General features: G+C 36.3%; 1 protein-coding gene and 1 pseudogene across 4 annotated transcripts in view; both read left to right on the top strand.

Annotated features, from left to right (window-relative positions):
- The window catches only part of CUL5 (cullin 5), a 108,076-nt gene that overhangs the window by 27,449 nt on the left and 59,200 nt on the right, over window positions 1–21,427 (top strand). For 2 of the 3 annotated variants that reach the window (XM_081240205.1, XM_081240204.1), the window contains exons 3-7: window positions 8,464–8,563; window positions 15,887–16,063; window positions 17,961–18,102; window positions 19,535–19,680; window positions 19,763–19,843. In XM_081240205.1, coding sequence (XP_081096331.1) covers window positions 8,464–8,563; window positions 15,887–16,063; window positions 17,961–18,102; window positions 19,535–19,680; window positions 19,763–19,843 — 646 coding nt within the window. The remainder of the gene's footprint in view (window positions 1–8,463; window positions 8,564–15,886; window positions 16,064–17,960; window positions 18,103–19,534; window positions 19,681–19,762; window positions 19,844–21,427) is intronic. The other variant, XM_081240206.1, reaches the window with a different exon arrangement.
- Window positions 227–2,674, top strand: LOC308620214 (mitofusin-1-like; annotated as a pseudogene). Its single transcript has one exon. The product of its transcript is annotated as a mitofusin-1-like (transcript).

Below are 21,427 nucleotides of genomic sequence, written 5' to 3'. Positions count from 1 at the left end.
AATGAAAATTGAACTCAGAAAACAAAAAGAACAAGACAAAATCATATCAGAAAACGATCATCTCAGTAGATGAAGAAAAAAGAGATAATCTTTCCAAAATAAAACAGAAAAATGAAAATATTATTCTTTAAACTGATAAAGATCATCTGTAAGTAATCTAGCAGCAACATCCCAGTGATAGTATGTTGGAAGCATTCCATTTAAATTGGGAATAAGAGCCCAGTCTCCCAGCCTCTCTTGGGAGAATGAGGCAGCTTGAGGGCTGTGGCTGAGTTGCGGTTGCTGGGTGACAAGTCGGAGCCGGGACAGGCATAATGGCAGAAACTGCTTCTCCAGTGAAGCACTTTGTGCTGGCTAAGAAGGCAATTACAGCAATCTTTGACCAGTTACTGGAGTTTGTTACAGAAGGATCACATTTTGTTGAAGCAATGTACAAGAATCCAGAACTTGACTGAGTAGCTGCTGAGGATGATCTGATAGAAATACAAAGGTATAAAAATAAACTTTCCATCATTGGTGAGGAGACACATGAAAGTGGCATTTTTTGGCAGGACAAACAGTGGGAAGAGCTCTGTTATCATTGCCATGTTGTGGGATAAAGTCCTCCCTAGTGGAATTGGACGTAAAACCAATTGCTTCCTGAGTGTTGAAGAGACGGATGGAGATAAAGCCTGTCTCATGACAGAAGGGTCACATGAAAAAAAGAATGTGAAGACAGTTAATCAGCTGGCCCATGCCCTTCATATGGACAAAGACTTGAAAGCTGGCTGTCTTGTACATGTGTTCTGGCCAAAGGCAAAATGTGCCCTCTTGAGAAATGACCTGGTTTTAGTGGATAGTCCAGGTACAGATGTCACTACAGAGCTGGATAGCTGGATTGATAAGTTTTGCTTAGATGCTGATGTCTTCATTTTGGTTGTAAACTCCAAATCAACTCTAATGAACACGGAAAAACAGTTTTTTTCACAAGGTAAATGAACGACTTTCCAAGCCTAATATTTTGGGATGCCTCTGCATCAGAGCCAGAATATATGGAAGATGTACGCAGACAGCTCATGGAAAGATGCCTACATTTCTTGGTGGAGGAGCTCAAAGTTGTGAATCCTTTAGAAGCATGGAATCGTAACTTTTTTGTTTCTGCAAAGCAAATTCTTAGTGCCAGAGAGCACAAAGCCCAGGGGATGCCAGAAGGTGGTGGGGCACTTGCAGAAGGATTTCAGGCAAGATTACAGGAGTTTCAGAATTTTGAACAAATCTTTGAGGAGTGTATCTTGCAGTCAGCAGTGAAAACAAAGTTTGAACAGCACACTATCAGAGCTAAACAGATCTAGAAACTGTGAAAAACATATTGGATTCAATAAACGTGACAGCAGCAGAGAAAGGGGTTTATTCAGTGGAAGAGAGGGAAGACCAAATTGATAGACTGGACTTTCTCCGAAACCAGATGAACCTTTTAACACTGAATGTTAAGAATATTATCAGGGAGGTTTCAGAGGAGGTTGCAAATGTTTCATGTGCAATGACAGATGAAATTTGTTGACTCTGTTTTTGTTGATGAATTTTGTTCTGAGTTTCATCCTACTCCAAGTGTATTGAAAGTATATAAAAATGAGTTAAATAAGCACATAGAAGATGGAATGGGAAGAAATTTGGCTGATCAGTGCACCAATGAAGTCAATGCTTCAATGCTTCAATCCCAGCAAGAAATTATTGGAAATTTGAAGCCATTACTTCCAGCTGGTATGCAGAATAAACTACATACACTGATTCCTTGCAAGAAATTTGATCTCAGCTATGACCTGAATTGCCACAAGTTATGTTCAGATTTTCAAGAGGATATTGTATTTCATTTTTCCTTGGGCTGGTCTTCCCTTGTCCATCGTTTCTTGGGCCCTACAAATGCTCAGTGGCTTCTTATAGGATTATCAGAGCCTATCTTTCAGCTTCCCAGATCTTTAGCTTCTACTCCCACTGCTCCTACCAATCCAGCGTCACAGGAAGAACTCATGGTTACCTTAATAACAACATTAGCTTCTCTTACGTCTAGAACTTCTGTGGGCATCATTGTTGTTGGAGGAGTGGTTTGGAAAACTGTAGGCTGGAAACTCATATCTGTTTCATTAAGTATGTATGGAGCTTTGTATCTTTATGAAAGGCTGACTTGGACCACCCGTGCCAAGGAGAGACCCTTTAAACAGCAATTTCTGAATTATGAAACTGAAAAACTGCAAATGATTGTTAGCTTCACAAGCGCCAACCACAGCCATCAAGTACAACGAAATGGCAACCACTTTTGCTCTCCTGTGCCAACAAGTTGATACTACACAAAGACATCTAGGAGAGGAAATTGCTAGATTATCCAAAGAAATAGATCAATTGGAGAAAATATAAAACAATTCAAAGTGCTTAAGAAATAAAGCTGTTCAACTTGAAAACAAGCAGGAGAATTTTACTAAGCAGTTTCTACATTCAAGTAATGAAGAAGAATCTTAACAATAGAGATTGCTTTGGTGATCATGATAGGAGAAAATGGAACTTGGAAGATTGGGACAGTTATTTTTATGAAGTGACTTTAAATATGAATTCTACTAACTATACCTAAATAGCAAATCCTTGAGTAGATCCTGGTATTGATCTATCTCAGGGTGTTTGCATTTCTGAAAAGTGTTGTGATGTCTCTTCTAGTTTTAATTTTGGGTAGAGAAAAATCCTTTGATACGTGAAAATGATGAATTAGTTTAAAGCAAAAGAACCAACTCTGTGACCCCTGAGGGGTGGGGCCTTTCTCTTAATTAGGGCTCTCTTTGTTTTTGATTCTGAAAAACTCTGCTTCCTGGCATCCAGGAGTTAGAGAATGCTCCTTTCATCTTCTTTCTCAAAACGAATTTTTGATGCCTACTTCAACAGGAATAGTCACATTTTTGTTTTATAAACTGCATTGCTCTAACCACAAAGGAGTGTGGAAATGTTCTCAAGTATATTATTTATGCAGGTTACAATCACTTTTGCCATCCTGGCAGGTGTGTAAACCACTAATAAATAATACTGTTTTTACTCTCTTTCATTCCCATTAAAACTGATGTAAAACAGTAAAAGAAATAAAATAGGGAATAAGACAAAGTATCTGCACACTTCATTTTAATTTCCTCTAGGTTTAGAAATTTGTTGCCATAGAATTATAAGTAGTATACTTATTTTATATGTGGTCATATCTTTTTTTTTATCCCTAATCCTACATATTTTCTTTAATATCCATATTAAGGAGTTGATCCATTTTATAGGTCTTTTCACATAATCAAGCTATAAAAGTTACTTTGATATGATACATCAAAATGTATTGGATCCAGCTGTGCAGTGCTTAAATGCTAAGGAGTTCATAGCCTTTGATGCATATATTAGACAAAAAAAGCTAAAAGTGCATGGTCTAAGTAAACCTGAAGAAAGTAGGAGGAAGGAAAGACAAAAGACAAAATTAATGAAATACAAAATAGTTGTGAATAGAGAAAAGAGAAAAGGTAAAAATTTGTTATTTGGAAAGAATAATATTTATTCCATTTTTGTTTATTATTATGTTTATAATTTGCTTCCTTATCAGTGTTTTCTTCCTGCTGTCTTCAATTTATTTTGTCTTTTGATTTCTTAGTTCTTTTATTGAATTCTTAATTTTAAAATTCTTTTTAATATTTTTCTTTACAATGAAAGCTTTCAAGCTACACATTTTTTTCTTAATATTGCTTTTATTGTCACCATAGTTTCTGTGGTATTCAGGGTTTTCCTTTTTTATTTCTTTCTTACAGATTCTATTCTTTTTAAATTTTTAATTTAGTTTTTGGCTGCGTTGGGTCTTTGTTGCTGTGCATGGGCTATCTCTAGTTGTGGCGAGCATGGGCTACTCTTCGTTGTGGTGTGTAGGCTTCTCATTGGCGTGACGTCTCTTGTTGCAGTGGCTTCTCTTGTTGTGGAGCATAGCTCTAGGCATGCAGGCTCAGTAGTTGCAGCATACAGGCCCCAGAGTGTGCAGGCTTCAGTAGTTGTGGCACATGGGCTCTAGGGCGCGCAGGCTTCAGTAGTTGTATCACGCGGGCTCAGTAGTTATGGCTCTTGTGCTTTAGAGCACAGGCTCAGTAGTTGTGGTGCATGGGCTTAGTTACTCCGTGGCATGTGGGATCTTCCTGGACCAGGGCTCGAACCCGTGTCCCCTGCATTGGCAGGCGGATTCTTAACCACTGCGCCACTAGGGAAGTCCCTTTTATTTCTTTCTTGATTGTTAGTAATTTTTCTTTTTGTTTTTCGTTTTCCTTTAATCCATGCATTATCTAGGAGCTTAAATTTCTAGATAGTGAAAATTTTAATTATTTATTTATGGATTATAATCAGAGAAATAGCCTATAAAATTATCTTTTTAAAATTTTGTATGTATGCATGTGCTCTTAGGAAAAAATTATATTTTTGTGAGTTGCAAGAATCTCTACCTAATAAATCATAGCCATTAATTGTATTTTTTTTTTTTTTTTTGGCTGTGCCATACGGCTTGTGGGATCTTAAGTTCCCCGACCAGGGATTGAACCTGCGTTTCCTGTGCTGGAAGGCAGACTCTTTACCACTGGATCACCAGGGAAGTCCCCAGAATACCCATTTTTTGTACCAGGGTCACACTATTTCTCTTTTACTTCCTGTTTAACTTGAGGAAGTTGAAACCTTTGGAATACTTCTTACCACTTCTTCTCTCATCCCTTCTGTCTGTCCTCTTGAAACCTTTAAAAAGTTTTTACTTCATCATTCTCCCACTCCCCAACCCCTTGATTTTTCTAATATAGTTAAGTATTTAAAAAGAATTCCCTGGGGGACTTCCCTGGTGGCACAGTTGTTAAGAATCTGCCTGCTAATGCAGGGTACACGGATTTGAGCCCTGGTCCGGGAAGATCCCACGTGCCGCAGAGCAACTAACCCCGTGTGCTACAGCTACTGAGCATGCACTCTAGAGCCTGTGTGCCACAACTACTGAAGCTGTGCGCCTAGAGCCTGTGCTCCACAACAAGAGAAGCCACCGCAATGAGAAGCCTGTGCGCAGCAACGAAGACCCAACGCAGCCAAAATAAATAAATAAACAAATCAAGAAAATATTTTTTAAATAAATAAATAAAATAAAAAATAAAAAGAATTCCCTGGGACTTCCCTGGTGGTCCAGTGGTTAAGATTCCACTCTCCCAATTCAGGGGGCCTGGGTTTGAACCCTGGTCAGGGAACTAGATCCCACATGCCACATCGAAGATCCTGCACATGGCAACAACGATCCAGTGTGCTGCAACTAAGACCTGGCGCAGCCAAATAAATAAATACATAAATAAATATTTTAAAATAAATGAATAAAAAGAATTTCCCTTAACAGCATGTCTCTTTTTAAAAACACTTAGTTATGTAATCCAAGAGACTGTGTTCTTATCCAGATTTAATTTCAGATATTTATTGCTCATCCATTACTCCTTCCCTTTTATGTTGAAGTCCCATTTTATATAAAAGATAAAGTGCATGGGGCTTCCCTGGTGGCACAGTGATTAAGAATCTGCCTACCAGTGCAGGGGACACGGGTTTGAGCCCTGGTCCAGGAAGATCCCACATGCCACGGAGCAACTAAGACCGTGCGCCACAACTACTGAGCCTGTGCTCTAGAGCCTGTGAACCACAACTACTGAAGCCCACGCACCTAGACCCCGTGCTCAGCAACAAAGAGAAGCCACCACAATGAGAAGCCCGCGCACTGCAACAAAGAGTAGCCCCCGCTCACCGCAGCTAGAGAAAGCCCACGCACAGCAACGAAGAGCCTACACAGCCATAAATAAATAAACAAACAAATAAATAAATAAATCTAAAAAAAAAGATAAAGTGCATGAACGAGAACTACATCCACCTATATGAGTAAATAGTAGAAACGTGTTGAGTAAAAAAATTATTTGAAAAAATTATTATTTGATATAATTTCTATAACGTTCAGAAACCCTCATAGTATGTTGTAAAACTTGAAAATAAAATGACAGATTCAGGCTTAGTTACTTCTGGGGATGGATGAGAGAGTAGGATTAGGGAGAGGAACATAGAGGTCTTTTAGGGTATTATCATCATACAGTCCTCAAGTGTATTATAATATATTCCTCAAAATGTGTATGAAAATTGACCAGGAGACTTGACATGTTTTATTGTGTGGTGGTGAGAAGTATTGTGTTTCAAATAAGAGTGTATTGAAGATATTCTTCCATGATGTAACAACATATAAGAGCACCTGGAGGTTGAGGAAAGGGAGCTGGAGAAGAGGTACTGATCACAAGTTTGACTCTTTCCTGGGTACCCAACTCAACACCATTCCCTCTTGCCTTATGAGACTCAAGTCACGTGTGAGTCCTTCTGACATGTACCTGCAGTGGGTTTGAGTAGGCAGGGATACTAAGGTAGTCCTATTTTGGGGAGGTATGGAACTCCTTTAATGGGTGACTTTTGCTCTAAAACTCTTAAATAGCTTTACCAAACTTTCTTAGAACTGCTGTGTAGTCTAAGACTCTTGCTACCCAACCTTCATCCTTCCTACTCTTCCTTACAGGGATCAGACCAGCATTGTGAGCTTATGTTTTGCCCAGCTTCCTGTAGCTCACTTCCCATTGTCCCTCACAGGCATTACCCTCAATAAATCCCTCTTGCATGTCTGATCCCATCTCTTTTTTGGAAAACCTAAACCACTGCATGGGTCAATATGTGTGAAGTGCTTCGTACATCGTAAGCAGTCAATACATGCTAGTTTGTATTATAGTAAATTAAGTAAGAGATGACGGTAATTTTGACTGTGGTAGTGGTGATGGATGGGAATGTCCAAATTGGAGAGACATTTAGCTGATGGATGCAATAGGACTGTGATTGAATTATAAAAGGGTTAGTTTGCCCAGTTTCTTGCTTATCATTCCCCACTTCACACTTGACAGCCAAGTCAAATTGATTCGTTAATAGTTCACTGCATACACCCTAGTGATCTATAGAGTCTTCCCTTTTTCTCTTTACCTGTCACTTCCATCCTTTCCTTCTCCTTGGGTTCCTAAACCATCTTATGTTTATAGGCTTAGTAGTCATAAACATACTTAAATATAATCAATTTTTGTATCAGTTTCTTCTTTTAGACTCTAGATTTCTTTAGCCATGAGGTGAGATTGCAGAGGTATTACAGGGGTCAATTAACCATTTTGTACTTTATTCAAAAGGCAATGGGAAACCGTTGGAGGATTTGAAATACAGAGGCAGTAAGATGTAATTTGAGTTTTATGATGATCACCTTAGCTACTGTTGGATGGATTAGAGGGGTGCAAGGGTAAATTAAGGGAAATGGTTTGATGTGGGCTCTAGAGCCCAATTGCCCGTGTAATTGCCATATACTAGCTGGGTAATCTTGGGAATGTTACTTAACCTTTCTTTGGCTCAGTTTCCCCATCTGTAAAATGGCAATAAAATAGTACTACTTCAGGGTTGCTGTGAAGGTTAAGTGAGTTAAAACAGCTTAGAATAGTATTTGGCATATAGTAAGCAGTTAGCTGTTACCTATTATCTTGTTATTTAACAAATATTTGTGTGCTTAGTACATCTGCTCTGGGCCAGATACCACTATTAAGCTGAATTTAACAAATGATGAAAGCAAGTTCAAATTAATATGCAGACAGAACTTTGGATTATAATTATGTCCCTAAGAATCTGAATGTAAAACAGACTATTTGGCCATTGTTATAATGTTACAATTCTAGAGATATTTTTTGGGTTTTTTTGACATTTTTTATGGTAGGGGCTCTTTAAAGTACTGGGGAACATTTTTTGAATAAAAGAATCCCCAGTATAAGACTCTATCCTTTTGTTGTGTTTCCCTGCTCTACAATATAGTAATTAAAAAATTCACTCTGTGAACATGTATTAATATTAAATATATTTCTATAATGAATGACCTTTGGGTAAAATATGTCAGCTTTATAGTTTAAAGAGCTTTTGTTTCTGTTTATTTTAAATAAAGGAGGCACAGTGGTAATTGATGTGTAAATGTGATGAATGTATGGGGGAAGCTAGGAATTCTGCTGTAATGGTATTTAAATTACAAATTTTCTAAAAAAGGATAGTTTATATATATTGTGTTATATATGAAAGGATTTATACTTGTCTTTGCACAAGAAAATATTGATAGTATTTAACTTTGGGAGTCTGATTGGGAGATCCTTTTATAATTAAAAAATTTAATCAGTAAGTGGCAAAGATTTAAGGAAAGCAATGACAAAGAAAATAGAAACAAATGTTTGTATATGAGACAGCTTACAAAGAATGCTTGGTTCATGTGAATGGATTCAAGCACCCTTAGCATGGTCCATGGAAACTGTATTGAAACAGAACAGAGATCTTTGTTCTTTTTCCAGTGTTAATGTTTGTTTACCTGCTTTATTTTTACAGGGATGTACATGCAGTCTGTCTCTGGGATGATAAAGGCCCAGCAAAAATTCATCAGGCTTTAAAAGAAGATATTCTTGAGTTTATTAAGCAAGCACAGGCAGTAAGTTTTGCATCTATATATTGTTTAAGACTTTACTCAGAGAATATCTTATTTTCTGATTTTGAATGTAGGGCTTCCTGAAGTAATTTTAAAATATCACATTAACTTTTGACACACTTGGCTAAATAAATTTTTTAATGAAGTGATTGTCATTTTAATGAAATGATTGTCATTTGTTGTTTCCCCCCCACTGACATTTCTTTCAAAAGAATATATTATTATCCTCAATTAAAAGGTGCTATAAAAAGAATTTCATTTTTAATGCATTCTTTAGAAATCCCCACCACCATTATTTTTTGGCCACACATCAGTTCACATAAATCATTTTTTTCCTCACAATTAATACCTCTTTTCAAGCTGACAGCAGTTTTCTTCAATTCTAAATACTTCCCCGACTGTAATTCTTGGACTGTCCTTTGCATTTCTGTTGCTGAGCTGAAATTCAGCACTCTTGAGTTGATGATGTGTATAAGTGTTTAATATTATTGAAATGAAGATAGAGCTCATTTAGGCATTAGGTCAGTTATGTAAGAGCTAGGTTTTTTTTGTCTTTATTAACACCTTTGTCTTTTGGGAAAAATTAATGCAGAGGTAAAGTATTATTTCAGATCAACTCTGGCATCACTAATGCATCCTTTACCACTTTGAAGAAGGGCCTAAAGACATGAGATTATTTTGAGATTATTTTCCTTTCTATAAAATGAAGTTTGAAAACTAGAGAGCTAGAATTTGTTATTCTTTATTTGAATTTTTACATCATTGTCTTGTACAACATTAGTAAAAGTCTGTTAGAAATCTTGTTGAATATTAATAAGTGTTAGCAGTTAGAAATTAAAAATGAATATATAACTTAAAGGAAGATACTGAAATTGAATATGCTTGGTATATATTTAATTCTGTTAGTAGCCACTACCATGATAAAATAAGAATGATCTCGCATAGGATATTACTTACAGAATGAAATGTTTTATTGATGACACCGTTAATTCTGCTGTCTTGGTCAATGATTTTTTTTAAATTAGAGTTTTATAAGGAAATTATCTTTCTTTTTAGGAAATTATCTTTTAATGAAAATAAATCACCAGGTTTGCTTAGAAAAACTAAATGTTTCAATATCACAGTTTAATCAAAACATACATTTTCTAGAACTGATTTAGGAAAACAGTTTCTGCTTGCATTGGTGGAAAGCATATCAGCTTATCTATTTATGACTTTTGGTGAAGATAAATTATGTTTATTTCAAATTGATAGAGCATTATTCCTTAGTTTCTGGAAATGGGCTCATAAAGAATCATCTTAGAAATATTTAGAAATATACTTCACACTAGAAAACAAAGTATGTTCAGGGTTTGGAATGATGTTTGGAACGATCCAGGAAAGTTTGGAATGTAGACCTTAGCAAGAACTCGAGGATGGGATTTAGTGCCACTAATTCAGAGCAGTTAAATTGCAGGACTGGCAGTGCCAGACATGGGTGTATAATTTTAAAACATTTTAAAACTTTTAAGAAGATCTAGCTTCGTGAGTTTACTAGTCAATTACTAGACTAATTGAGTTTATCCTGTTAGGAAGGACCAAATCTCCCAAATAGGACAGTCAGCATTAAAATGTTTATTATAGCATTATTTAAAATGACAAAAAGAAATAAAAATAAATATGCAATGCTTGGAAAGTTATTAGGATATTGAATTTTTTTCTTGTGTTTTTGTTTTGTTTGTTTTGTTTTTAAGATTAACGTAACCCTTCTATTTGTATTGGGTTGGCCAAAAAGCTCGTTCGGGTTTCCTGTAAAAACATATGGAAAAACCTGAACAAACTTTTTGGCCAACCCAATACATAATTCTGTGGCTTACCAGTTTGGGCTAGGCTCACCTGATTTTGCCTGAGCTTATTAATATGGCAGCAGTAAGGCTCTGCAGGGACTGGATGGTCTAAGAGAGCTTTTCTCATATTCCTGGTGTTTGGTACTATCCTGGCTTCCCTCTGGGGCTTTTTCCCCCTCACATGGTTTCTTGTTCTCAAGGAAACCAGTCTTTGAGGTGTGATAGTGTAATCTTGCAAATCTCTTCAGGTCTTGGCTCAGAAGTCTCACAATGTCACATCTACCACATTTTGTTGGTCAGAGTTAGTCACAGGACCAGCTAAAGTCCAGTGGTGGAGAAATAGACTAGGATCTTTAAAAAAAAGAGAGAGAGATATAATTTACATACCAAAATTCGCGCTTTAAAAAAGTGTATAATTCTGTGTGTTTTAGTATATTCATAAAGTTGTACAGCCATCACCCACTAATTTTAGAACATTTTCATCAGCCCATATAGAAACTCTGTACCCATTAGCAGTTACTTCCGCATGACCCCCCTCCCCCCTACTTTGGCAAACACTAATCTACTTTCTGTCCCTATGGATTTGTTTATTCTGGACATTTCCTATAAATGGAATCCTACAATATGTGGCCTTTTATGACTGACTTCTTTCACTTGGGATAATGTTTTCAAGGTTCATCTATATTGTAGCATTTAGCACTATTTCATTCCTTCTTATGGCAGAATAATATTCCGTTGTATGACTATGCTGTATTTTGTTTACCTATTTGTCATTGATAGACATTGGGTTCTCACTACTTTCTGTCTGTTTTGAATAATGCTGCTATGAACATTTGTGCACAGGTTTTGTTTTAGGTATAATTGACACATAACATTATACTAGTTTCAGGTGTACAACATAATGATTCAATATTTGTATATATTGCAAAATGATCACCACAGTAAGTCTACTTTCGCATCCGTCACCATACGTAGTTACAAATTTTTTTTCTTGTGATGAGAACTTTTAAGATTTACTCTTCTTAGCAGCTTTCAAATGTGTACTACAATAATATTAACTATAGTCACCATGCTGTACATTACACCTCTGTGACTTTTTAATTTTTTAAATTAATTAATTTATTTATTTTTGGCTGCATTGGGTCTTCATTGCTGCGCGTGGGCTTTTCTCTAGCTGCGGAGAGCAAGGGCTACTCTTTGTTGCGGTGCATGGGCTTCTCATTGCGGTAGCTTCTCTTGTTGTAGAGCACGGGCTCTAGGCACGCGGGCTTCAGTAATTGTGGCATGCAGGCTCAGTAGTTGTGGCTTGTGGGCTCTAGAGCTCAGGCTCAGTAGTTGTGGCACATGGGCTTAGTTACTCTGTGGCATGTGGGATCTTCCCGGACCAGGGCTCGAACCCGTGTCTCCTGCGTTGGCGGGTGGATTCTTAACCACTGTGCCACCAGGGAAGTCCCCCTAATTTATTTTTATAACCGGAAGTTTGTACCTTTTGACCCCCTTCACCCGTTTTGATCCCTCTCCTCCCCATCCCCCTGCCTGGCAATCACCAATCTGTTCTCTGTATCTGTAAGCTTGGGATTTTTTTTTGGTTGGGTTTTTTGGGTTTTTGGGGGTTTGATTTTTGATTCCACATGTAAGTGAGATCATAAGGTATTTATTTGTCTTTCTCTGACTTATTTCACTAAGCGTAATGCTCTCAAGGTATCCATCCATGTTGTCACAGATGGCAAGATTTCATTCTCTTGTATGGCTAAATGATATTCTTTTGTGTCTATATACCACATTTTCTTTATCAGTTCATCCATTGTTGGACATTTAGGTTGTTTCCATGTCTTGGCTGTTGTAGATAATGCTGAAGTGAACATGGGGGTACATATATCATTTTGAATTAGTGTTTTTGTTTTCTTTGGATAGATACCAAGAAGTGGAATTGCTGGAAAATATGATAATTCTGTTTTTAATTTTTTGAGGAATCCCATGCTGTTTTCCGTAGTGGCTGCACCAATATACATTCCCACCAACAATGTACAAGGGTTTCCTTTCTCCACATCCTCAACAACACTTATTTGTTGTCTTTTTGATAATAGCCATTCTAACAGGGATGGGGTGATATCTTCTTGTGGTTTTGACTTGCATTTTTCTGGTGATTAGTGATGTTGAGCATCTTTTCATGTACCTGTTGGCCATCTCTGTGTCTTTGGGAAAATGCCTATTCAGATCCTCTGCTCATTTTTTAAAAAATTAGTTTATTTATTTATTTATTTTGGCTGCGTTGTGTCTTCATTGCTGAGCACAGGCTTTCTCTAGATGTGGTGAGCAGGGCCTGCTTTTCGCTGTGGTGCTCGGGCTTCTCATTGCAGTGGCTTCTCTCGTTGTGGAGCATTGGCTCTAGGCGTGCGGGCTCCGTAGTTGTGGCTCATGGGCTCTAGAGTGCAGGCTCAGTAGTTGTGGCACAGGGGCTTAGTTGCTCCACGGCATGTGGGTTCTTCCCAGACCAAGGATCAAACCCATGTCCCCTGCATTGGCAGGTGGATTCTTAACCACTGTGCCACTAGGGAAGTCCCTCTGTTCATTTTTAATCAGAATTTTTGCTATTGAGTTGTGTGAGTTCTTTATATATACTTTGCATATTAACCCCACATCAGATATATGATTTGCAAATATTTTCTCCCATAGGTTGCCTTTTGTTCTGTTAATGGTTTCGCTTGATGTGCAGAAGCTTTTTAGTTTGAGGTAGTCCCATTTGTTTATTTTTGCTTTTGTACCTTTGCTTTTGGTGTCAAATCCAAAAGATCATCACCAAGACTGGTGTCAAGGAATTTGCTACCTATGTTTTCTTTTAGAAGTTTTATGGTTTCAGGTCTGATGTTCAAGTCTTTAATTCATTTTGAGTTAATTTTTATAAGATAGTGGTCTAGTTTCATTCTTTTGCATGTGGCTCTCCAGTTTTCCTAACACCATTTATTGAAGAGACTGTTCTTTCCCCACATATATTTTGCCTCCTCTGTCATAAACTAATTGACCAAATATGCGTGGGTTTATTTCTGAGCTTTCTGTTTTGTTCCGCTGATCTGTTTGGTCTGTTTTTATGCCAATACCATACTGTTTTGATGACTAGCTTTGTAATGTAATTTGAAATCAGGAAGCGTGATGCCTCCAGCTTTGTTCTTATTTCTCAAGACTGCTTTGGCTGTGCAGGGTCTTTTATGGTTCCATACAAATTTTAGGATTCTTGGTTCTATTTCTGTGAAAAATGTCATTGGAATTTTGATAGGGATTGCACTGAATCTGTACTACTTTGAGTAGTGTGAACATTTAATTTATTTATTTATTTATTTATTTTTATTTTGGCTGCCCTGGATCTTAGTTTCGGCATGCGGGATCTTCGTTGCGACGTGTGGACTTCTTAGTTGCAGCATGCAAACTCTTAGTTGTGGCATACATGCGGGATCTAGTTCCCCGACCAGGGATCAAACCTGGGCCCCCTGCACTGGGAGTGTGGAGTCTTACCCACTGGACCACCAGGGAAGTCCCAGTGTGGACATTTTAACAATAGCATTGTAACAGTCTGTGAGCACAGAATATCTTTTCATTTATTTGTGTCTTATTCAGTTTCTTTCATCAGTGTTTCAGTGTAGGTCTTTCACCTCCATAGTTAAATTTATTTTTAGGTATTTTATTCTTTTTGATGTGATTTTAAACAGGATTCTTTCCCCCTAATTTCTCTTTTTGGTAGTTTGTTATTAGTGTATAGAAACTCAACAGATTTTTGTATATTGATTTTTCTATTCTGCAACTTCACTTAATTCATTTGTTATTTTTTGGTGGAGTCTTTAGTGTTTTTCTGTATATAATATCCTGTCATCTGCAAATAGTGACAGTTTTATTCCTTTCTTTCCAATTTGGGTGCCTTTTATTTCTTATTCTTGCCTAATTGCTCTGGACAAGATTTCAAGTACTGTTTTGAATAGGAGTGGTGAGAGTAGGCATCCTTGTCTTATTCCACATCTTAGAAGAAAACGTTTCAGCTTTTCACCATTGAATACGATGTTAGCTGTGAGCTTGTCATATATGGCCATTATTACATTGGGATACATTCCCTCTATACCTACATTTTTGAGAGTTCTTAATCATAAATAGATATTGCATTTTGTCAAATCCTTTTTCTGCATCTATTGAGATGATCATATGATTTTTAGTCATTCTGTTAATGTGGTGTTTCACACTGATTAATTAGTGAATGTTGACCCATCCTTGCATCCCTGGAGTAAATCCCACTTGATCATGGTGTATGATCCTTTTATTGTGCTGTAGAATTTGACTTGCTAGTATTTTTTTCAGAATTTTTGCAGCTGCATTCATTAGGGATTCTGGCTTGCAGTTTTCTTTTTTTGTGGCATCTTTGTCTGATTTTGGTATCAGGGTAATGCTAACCTTATAAAATGAGTTTGGAAGTGTTCCCTGTTTTTTGGAAGAGTTTAAGAAGGGTTGGTATTAGTTCTGCTTTAAATGTTTGGTAAGATTCACCAGTGAAGCCATCTGATCCTGGACTTTCATTTGTTGGGAATTTTTTGATTATGAATTCAGTCTTGATAACTTACCAGTAATCTGTCTATCAGATTTTTTTTCCTCACCATTAAGTTTTGTCGATTATATGTTTCCAGGAATTTATCCATTTCTTATAGGTTGTCAGATTTGTTGGTGTTTAATTGTTTATAGTAGTCTCTCATGATCCTTTGTATATCTGTGGTATCAGTTGTAATGTCTCCTCTTTCATCTTTGATTTTACTTATTTGTGTCCCCTTCTTGGTGAGTGTGCACAAGTTTTTTGTGGTTTTTTTTTTTTTTTTTTTTTGGTACACAGACGTTTATAGCAGCATTATTCATGATAGCCAAAGGTGGAAATGACCCAAATGTTCATCAGTGGACAAACAGATAAAAAAAAGTGTGGTATGTCCATAAAATGGAATATTATTTAGCAGTAAAACAGAATAAAGTACTGACATATACTACAACTTGGACAAGCCCTGAAAAACTATGCCATATAAAAGGAGTCAGTCATAAAAGTCTACATATTATGTAATCTCATTCATATGCAAGTCCAGAATAGGCAAATACGTAGACACAGAAAACAGATTAGTGGCTGCTTAGGGCTGGGCGGGGAGGGGGGAACTAGGAAGGGAGGAAGGGAGGAAGGTAATAGCTAAAGGATATAGGGGGTTTTTTCATTGAAGTGTAATCGACATATAACATTTTATTGGTTTCAGGTGTACAACATGATGATTCGATATATGTATATATTGTGAAATGTTCATTACAGTAAGGCTATGTGAACAAGTTTTAATTTCTCTTTGATATATATATATATGTTTTAATTTCTTTTGGGTATAAAATAGGTTATACTGTAAATAAAATATTTTAAATTTATGGCATGAATATGTTCCATTATTCTCTGAGCACCTGTGTTTATTTAAAATTGGTATGATTCTTTTTTTTTCAGCGAGTACTGAGCCATCAAGATGATACAGCTTTGCTAAAAGCTTATATTGTTGAATGGCGAAAATTCTTTACACAGTGTGATATTTTACCGAAGCCTTTCTGTCAACTAGAGATTACTTTAATGGGTAAACAGGGGAGCAATAAAAAATCAAATGTAGAAGACAGTATTGTTCGAAAGGTAAGTTAGTTTTCCCATTTTTCCCTTATGTTCTTCAGAAATAGGGTGAGTTGAAGACTTTAGAAAGCAATTTACACTGAAATGAGTTTTTCTACTTCACATATAAATTCCTTTTCAGCTTTTACCGGGTTTTATTGAATAATATTAGTTTTCTTTCATCTTTTTTTAGCTTCAGTTCTCTTTCTTCTTTTATGTGATCTTAAGCTGTAAATCTGTGTCTTCAAACATTACCTCGTTTGCTTTTCCTTTTCACTTTCTCCTTTTCCTAGTTTTATCTTCATAATTTTATTTCATTATTCTTTCTCTGTACTTTTACCTTTCTATAAATTCCATTACTTTTTTTCTGTTCAAAAAGTCTTTCCTTATTAGGTTACCTTTTGGTATCTTTGTGTTTAATTGTGGCTAAACTGCTGTCATCTTTATCATTTTTTTACTTAATTCTAGTTATTATAAACTCAGTATGTACCATGTTTATTTTCATATTTTGCATAGTTTCTAGTTAAAAGCTCTGTGCCCAGTAACAACTCATGAATTAATGGAAAGAACTCAGCTCTAAAATTGAAGAGTCCCAGGTTTCCCTTTCAGTTCTTCAGTCAATAATGCCCTAACCTTGCTGTCCTCATTTTTCATATTCATAAATACACACACACACACACACACACACACACACACACACATATTTCTACTTGTAAGAATCAAATGGAACCACAGATGTGAAAAGTAAAAAATGCCTTTTGAACTTTGAACAACTCACTGCTTGCTGTGATGGTTCTAGCAATCAGCTCAGGCATTTAAATAGTGTCTTGGACCTTGTTGCCCCTTCCCAGCCTTAAAATTTGTACTAATGCTGACAGCATACTCATGAATATGTATATGCCATTTTCATCATTTGTATATTCTTTTCTTTTTGAGATTCATTATCAAACATATTTTCATTTGGTCCTTTTCACATTTATCATATATTTGTACAAACATGCATATGACCATCCCAAACACATATCAGTATCTCTGAAATACAACCTTGGAACTATAGAGAAAGTAACATTTTCCATGTATTACGATATTTAATTTTTACACAAGCACTTGAAATTTGTACTGTTATTTTCACTATTTTACAGATGAGAAAGCAGGCAGATAAGTAACAGCTGGAATTCAAATCCAGTTGTGTTTGATTCTGAAACACTTGTTCTTTTGTCAGTATTTACCACATGATAGTTACCAAATTTAAATATACTGCTTTCCTGGGACTTCCTTGGTGGCGCGGTGCTTAAGAATCCACCTGCCAGTGCAGGGGACACGGGTTGATCCCTGGTCCGGGAGAATCCCACCTGCCGCAGAGCAACTAAGCCCTTGCACCACGACTACTGAGACTGCACTCTAGAGCCCACAAGCCAAAACTACTGAGTCTGCGTCCCACAACTACTGAATCCTGCACACCCTAGAGCTCACGTGCTGCAACTGCTGAGCCCATGCACTGCAACTACTGAAGCCCTTGTGCTCTAGGGCCTGAGTGCCGCAACTACTGAGCCCGCATGCTGCAACTACTGAAGCCCAGTGCGCCCAGCCTGTGCTCCACAACAAGAGAAGCCACCACAATGAGAAGCCCACACACCGCAATGAAGAGTAATACCCGCTCACCACAACTAGAGAAAGCCTGCGCCTGGCAACGAAGACCCAAAGGAGCCAATAAATAAATAAATAAATAAATAAATAAATAAATAAATAAATAAATAAATAAATAAATAAATAAAAAGTTGCTTTCCTATAGTATTCAAGTGAATGTAGGTCTAAGAATTTTATTTCCTTTTTTAGCATTTGTACTTAAATTTTTTTGTGTGTATTTATGGTACTTGTTATATTAATAATTGAAATGATGGCATATTTCTTTTTTTCCTAGCTTATGCTTGATACATGGAATGAGTCAATCTTTTCAAATATAAAAAACAGACTTCAAGATAGTGCAATGAAGCTGGTACATGCTGAAAGATTAGGAGAAGCTTTTGATTCTCAGCTTGTCATTGGAGTAAGAGAATCCTATGGTATGTTCTGAACCTTTATGATCAGATTTCCTTTTCATGGAAATTAAGACAATTATAGAATAGTAGTCTCAAAGTTATGTCTATTAGAATATAGTCACATCTACTTTTAGTGCCACGTGAAATTAAGAGTACATAAAAGATATTCTGTTTTAATGAAAACTACAAAAGTTCATATTTGTGTGGTTAATATTTATTTTCTCCATTTCACTCATTTCTTGGCTAGTGAATCTTTTTAGCAACCTATATTAGAGAAATGTAGATTTGAGTCTCTAGCTTATGAAAGGTAACTGGTTTTGCACTTATATTTTTAGGACATCAGTTTATTCCATGTGTACATTCTGGAATTTCTAAACTTTTCAGTGTCTGATAGTGATACTCTCATTTTTCATTCAATCAAATGTGCTGTTTCCTCTGACCAGAATACTTTTCCTCTTCTTTTATTTGCTAACTCATCCTCATTCTCTGTTTCCCCGTGGAGGCCTTTCCTAATTCCCAGAGTAGGTTAGGTGCTTCATAGTACCTGTGCTTCCCTCTCATAATACCTCAGTGTATTTAACTATGTTCTTGACACTATGTCTTTACTGAACATAGAACGCATCTTTACTGAACATAGAATGCCTGACGCAAAATAGTTGCCGATAAGAAAGTTTTATATAAATGAACCTTTATTGATCTTTGACTTGCTTTCTCCATTGCCATTGTGTTTCTTTAGGTATCAAGTCTAGATTTTAATTAGCCGTGTCCCTGAAATTTATTCCTTTTTATTTCAACTGCCACCAGTTAAGACTTCTTTGAATTCTACTTCTAGACTTTTCAAACAGTCTTCTTATAGTGATGTTATTGCTATTATTTAGCCCTTATACTTTCACAAGATTAATTTTTAAGTATAATTTTATTGGTGTTTTTCTTACCCACTTAGTGGTAGGCCATGCTAAATTCAGGTTACTTAGCCAGAGATTTGGGGTTCTCCATAACCATTCCTAACTTACTACGCTACCTTATCTTCTATTAACCTTACAATCCACGCAGACAAACTCATTGTTATACCTCGATTTGATCTTGTGTTGTTCTACTTCTGAATATTTACTTCCTTTACTAATCAGTGTAAATCCTACTTTGTTCCTAAACACTCAATTCAAATCCCATCTTTTCTGTGAATGGTTTCTTGATCATCCACTTTGAAATCAGTCTCTTTCCTATTCAAAAATAAAATAGTTCATGTTATCTATACTATTTGTCACTTTACTACTCTGTACTGTTATCTTTTTAAGTTTCTTATAGAGAAGGATTTTGTCTTTCATGGCTTTATGTTCTCTTGAGCATTGTCACAGTTCCTTGAACATGACTCCTCAATATTTGTTATTTCATTTATTGTACTCAAAATACTGATTTGAATCATAATTAGAGTAAAATTTTATTTTCTGTTTTTCAGTTAACCTTTGTTCTAATCCAGAGGATAAGCTTCAAATTTATAGGGACAATTTTGAGAAGGCATACTTGGATTCAACAGAGAGATTTTATAGAACACAGGCACCCTCGTATTTACAACAAAATGGTGTACAGAATTATATGAAATATGTAAGTGAGAACTTAGTGTATGTGGTAATTTGAGCTATTTTCTTGATTTTCTTAAAATGATTGCTATTTTGCTTCTGGACAGGCAGATGCTAAATTAAAAGAAGAAGAAAAACGAGCCCTACGTTATTTAGAAACAAGGCGAGAATGTAACTCTGTTGAAGCAGTAAGTAATTTTGTAATTGTTTATTCTTTGAGATTATTTGAAGTACAGTAGCCCAGGGGTGGTATATACATGAAGCAGGTAACATTATTTATCCTTTCTCACTTCTGTGACCAATATTACTAATTGATTTTAGTATTCGTTCCCAGTGAACCAAAGTACAACTTCAGAAGGCACCTTACTCAGAACTCATTGTTCTTCAGAGCTAATGTGCAAGATAAAATCTGTTTGCCATCCCTGCTCTAGACTTTTCTATATTTAATGTACTTAATTTTTAATCAATCTCCTTCTGTTATGTTTTGTGCCTACCTAAAGTTAACCATATTAGGGATTTTCAGGTATCAAGTAAAGTATGATCCTGAGAGATACAGTTGATTCTTAATATTGATGGTAATTACATTCTGTAAAATAGTGGCTGCAAACACTGAATGAATGAGCACCAAACCATTACTACTAGGGGATATTTCTTCTTTTTATGGGAGGGTGTTTTCAAACTTTTCTTGTCGTGAGATAAAGTATTAATTACTTGATAAGAGAACATCAGTCTTTTAAATAGTTTTTATTTATTTTATGTTGTAAGTTCCTCATTAAAAGAAAGAAATGATCAGAGGTAGTAGCCATGCTACAGTGTCTATTCTGGTGTTTTCTTTTACATGGATGACGACCTTAGTGTGCTTTGTTAAGGAATTTAAGAATCAAGTTTGGATAGAGTCTTAGAAATTGCTCAAATATAGCAATAATATTTCTTCCAGTTCCTTTCAGTCTTTGGAGCCTACAAACTAGATTTAGATTCGCATTCAAAGAAGTAACATTCCAGTTTGCTTACAACCAGACATTTTTCAACTATGGATGGGATTTCTTTTTTTCTTACTTCTGATTTTTCTTTGGCTTCTTCCATCTTGAGTGATAGTCATATTTATTTGTTCAGAAATTGGACTGAGTTGGATCTTTTTTCCCTTTTTTGTTTGTTTTGCTTTTTATTATGTGCAGTATATATCCTCTTTCATATAACTCTGATATTGGCCAGAGAAGGGGCAGATTTAGTGGTTGCTTATAGAAGTTCTCTATAGAGATTGAAAGCCAGGCTTGAACTTCATTCAGAAGGTAGGGAGGCCATTGAATATTTTTTAAACAAATAATGCTACGCTCAAACTTATCCATCAGAAAAATTAATCTAGTGTCTGTATGAAAGATTAATTGGAGTCGGGGGGACTTCCCTGGTGGTCCAGTGGCTAAGACTCTGTGCTCCCAGTGCATGGGGCCTGGGTTCGATCCCTGGTCAGGGAACTAGATCACGCATGCCACAACTGAAGATCTTGCATGCCGCAACTAAGACCCGCACAGCCAAATAAATACATTTTTAAAAATTGGATTGGGGAATAGCTTGGAATAGGAAGTGGGAGGCTTTTGCAATAATTCAAGCAAGATATTAGGAGTGCCAGGTAGGATTATAGCAATGGGAATGGAAAGAAAGAGGGTAGAGACAGACTTCCCAGAGGTGGAACATGGTAATATGAATGGGGCTGATATTGGAGAGAATTGAGTTAACAGTGTTTCTAAGGTTTTGGCTTGGGAGAATTGTGCTGC

The sequence above is a fragment of the Mesoplodon bidens genome (genome assembly GCF_964165515.1).
Source record: "Mesoplodon bidens genome assembly, chromosome: 7".
Taxonomy (NCBI): Eukaryota; Metazoa; Chordata; class Mammalia; order Artiodactyla; family Ziphiidae; genus Mesoplodon; species Mesoplodon bidens.
The sequence above is the reverse complement of the archived record's forward strand: the minus strand, read 5'-3'. Positions and strand labels throughout refer to the sequence as shown.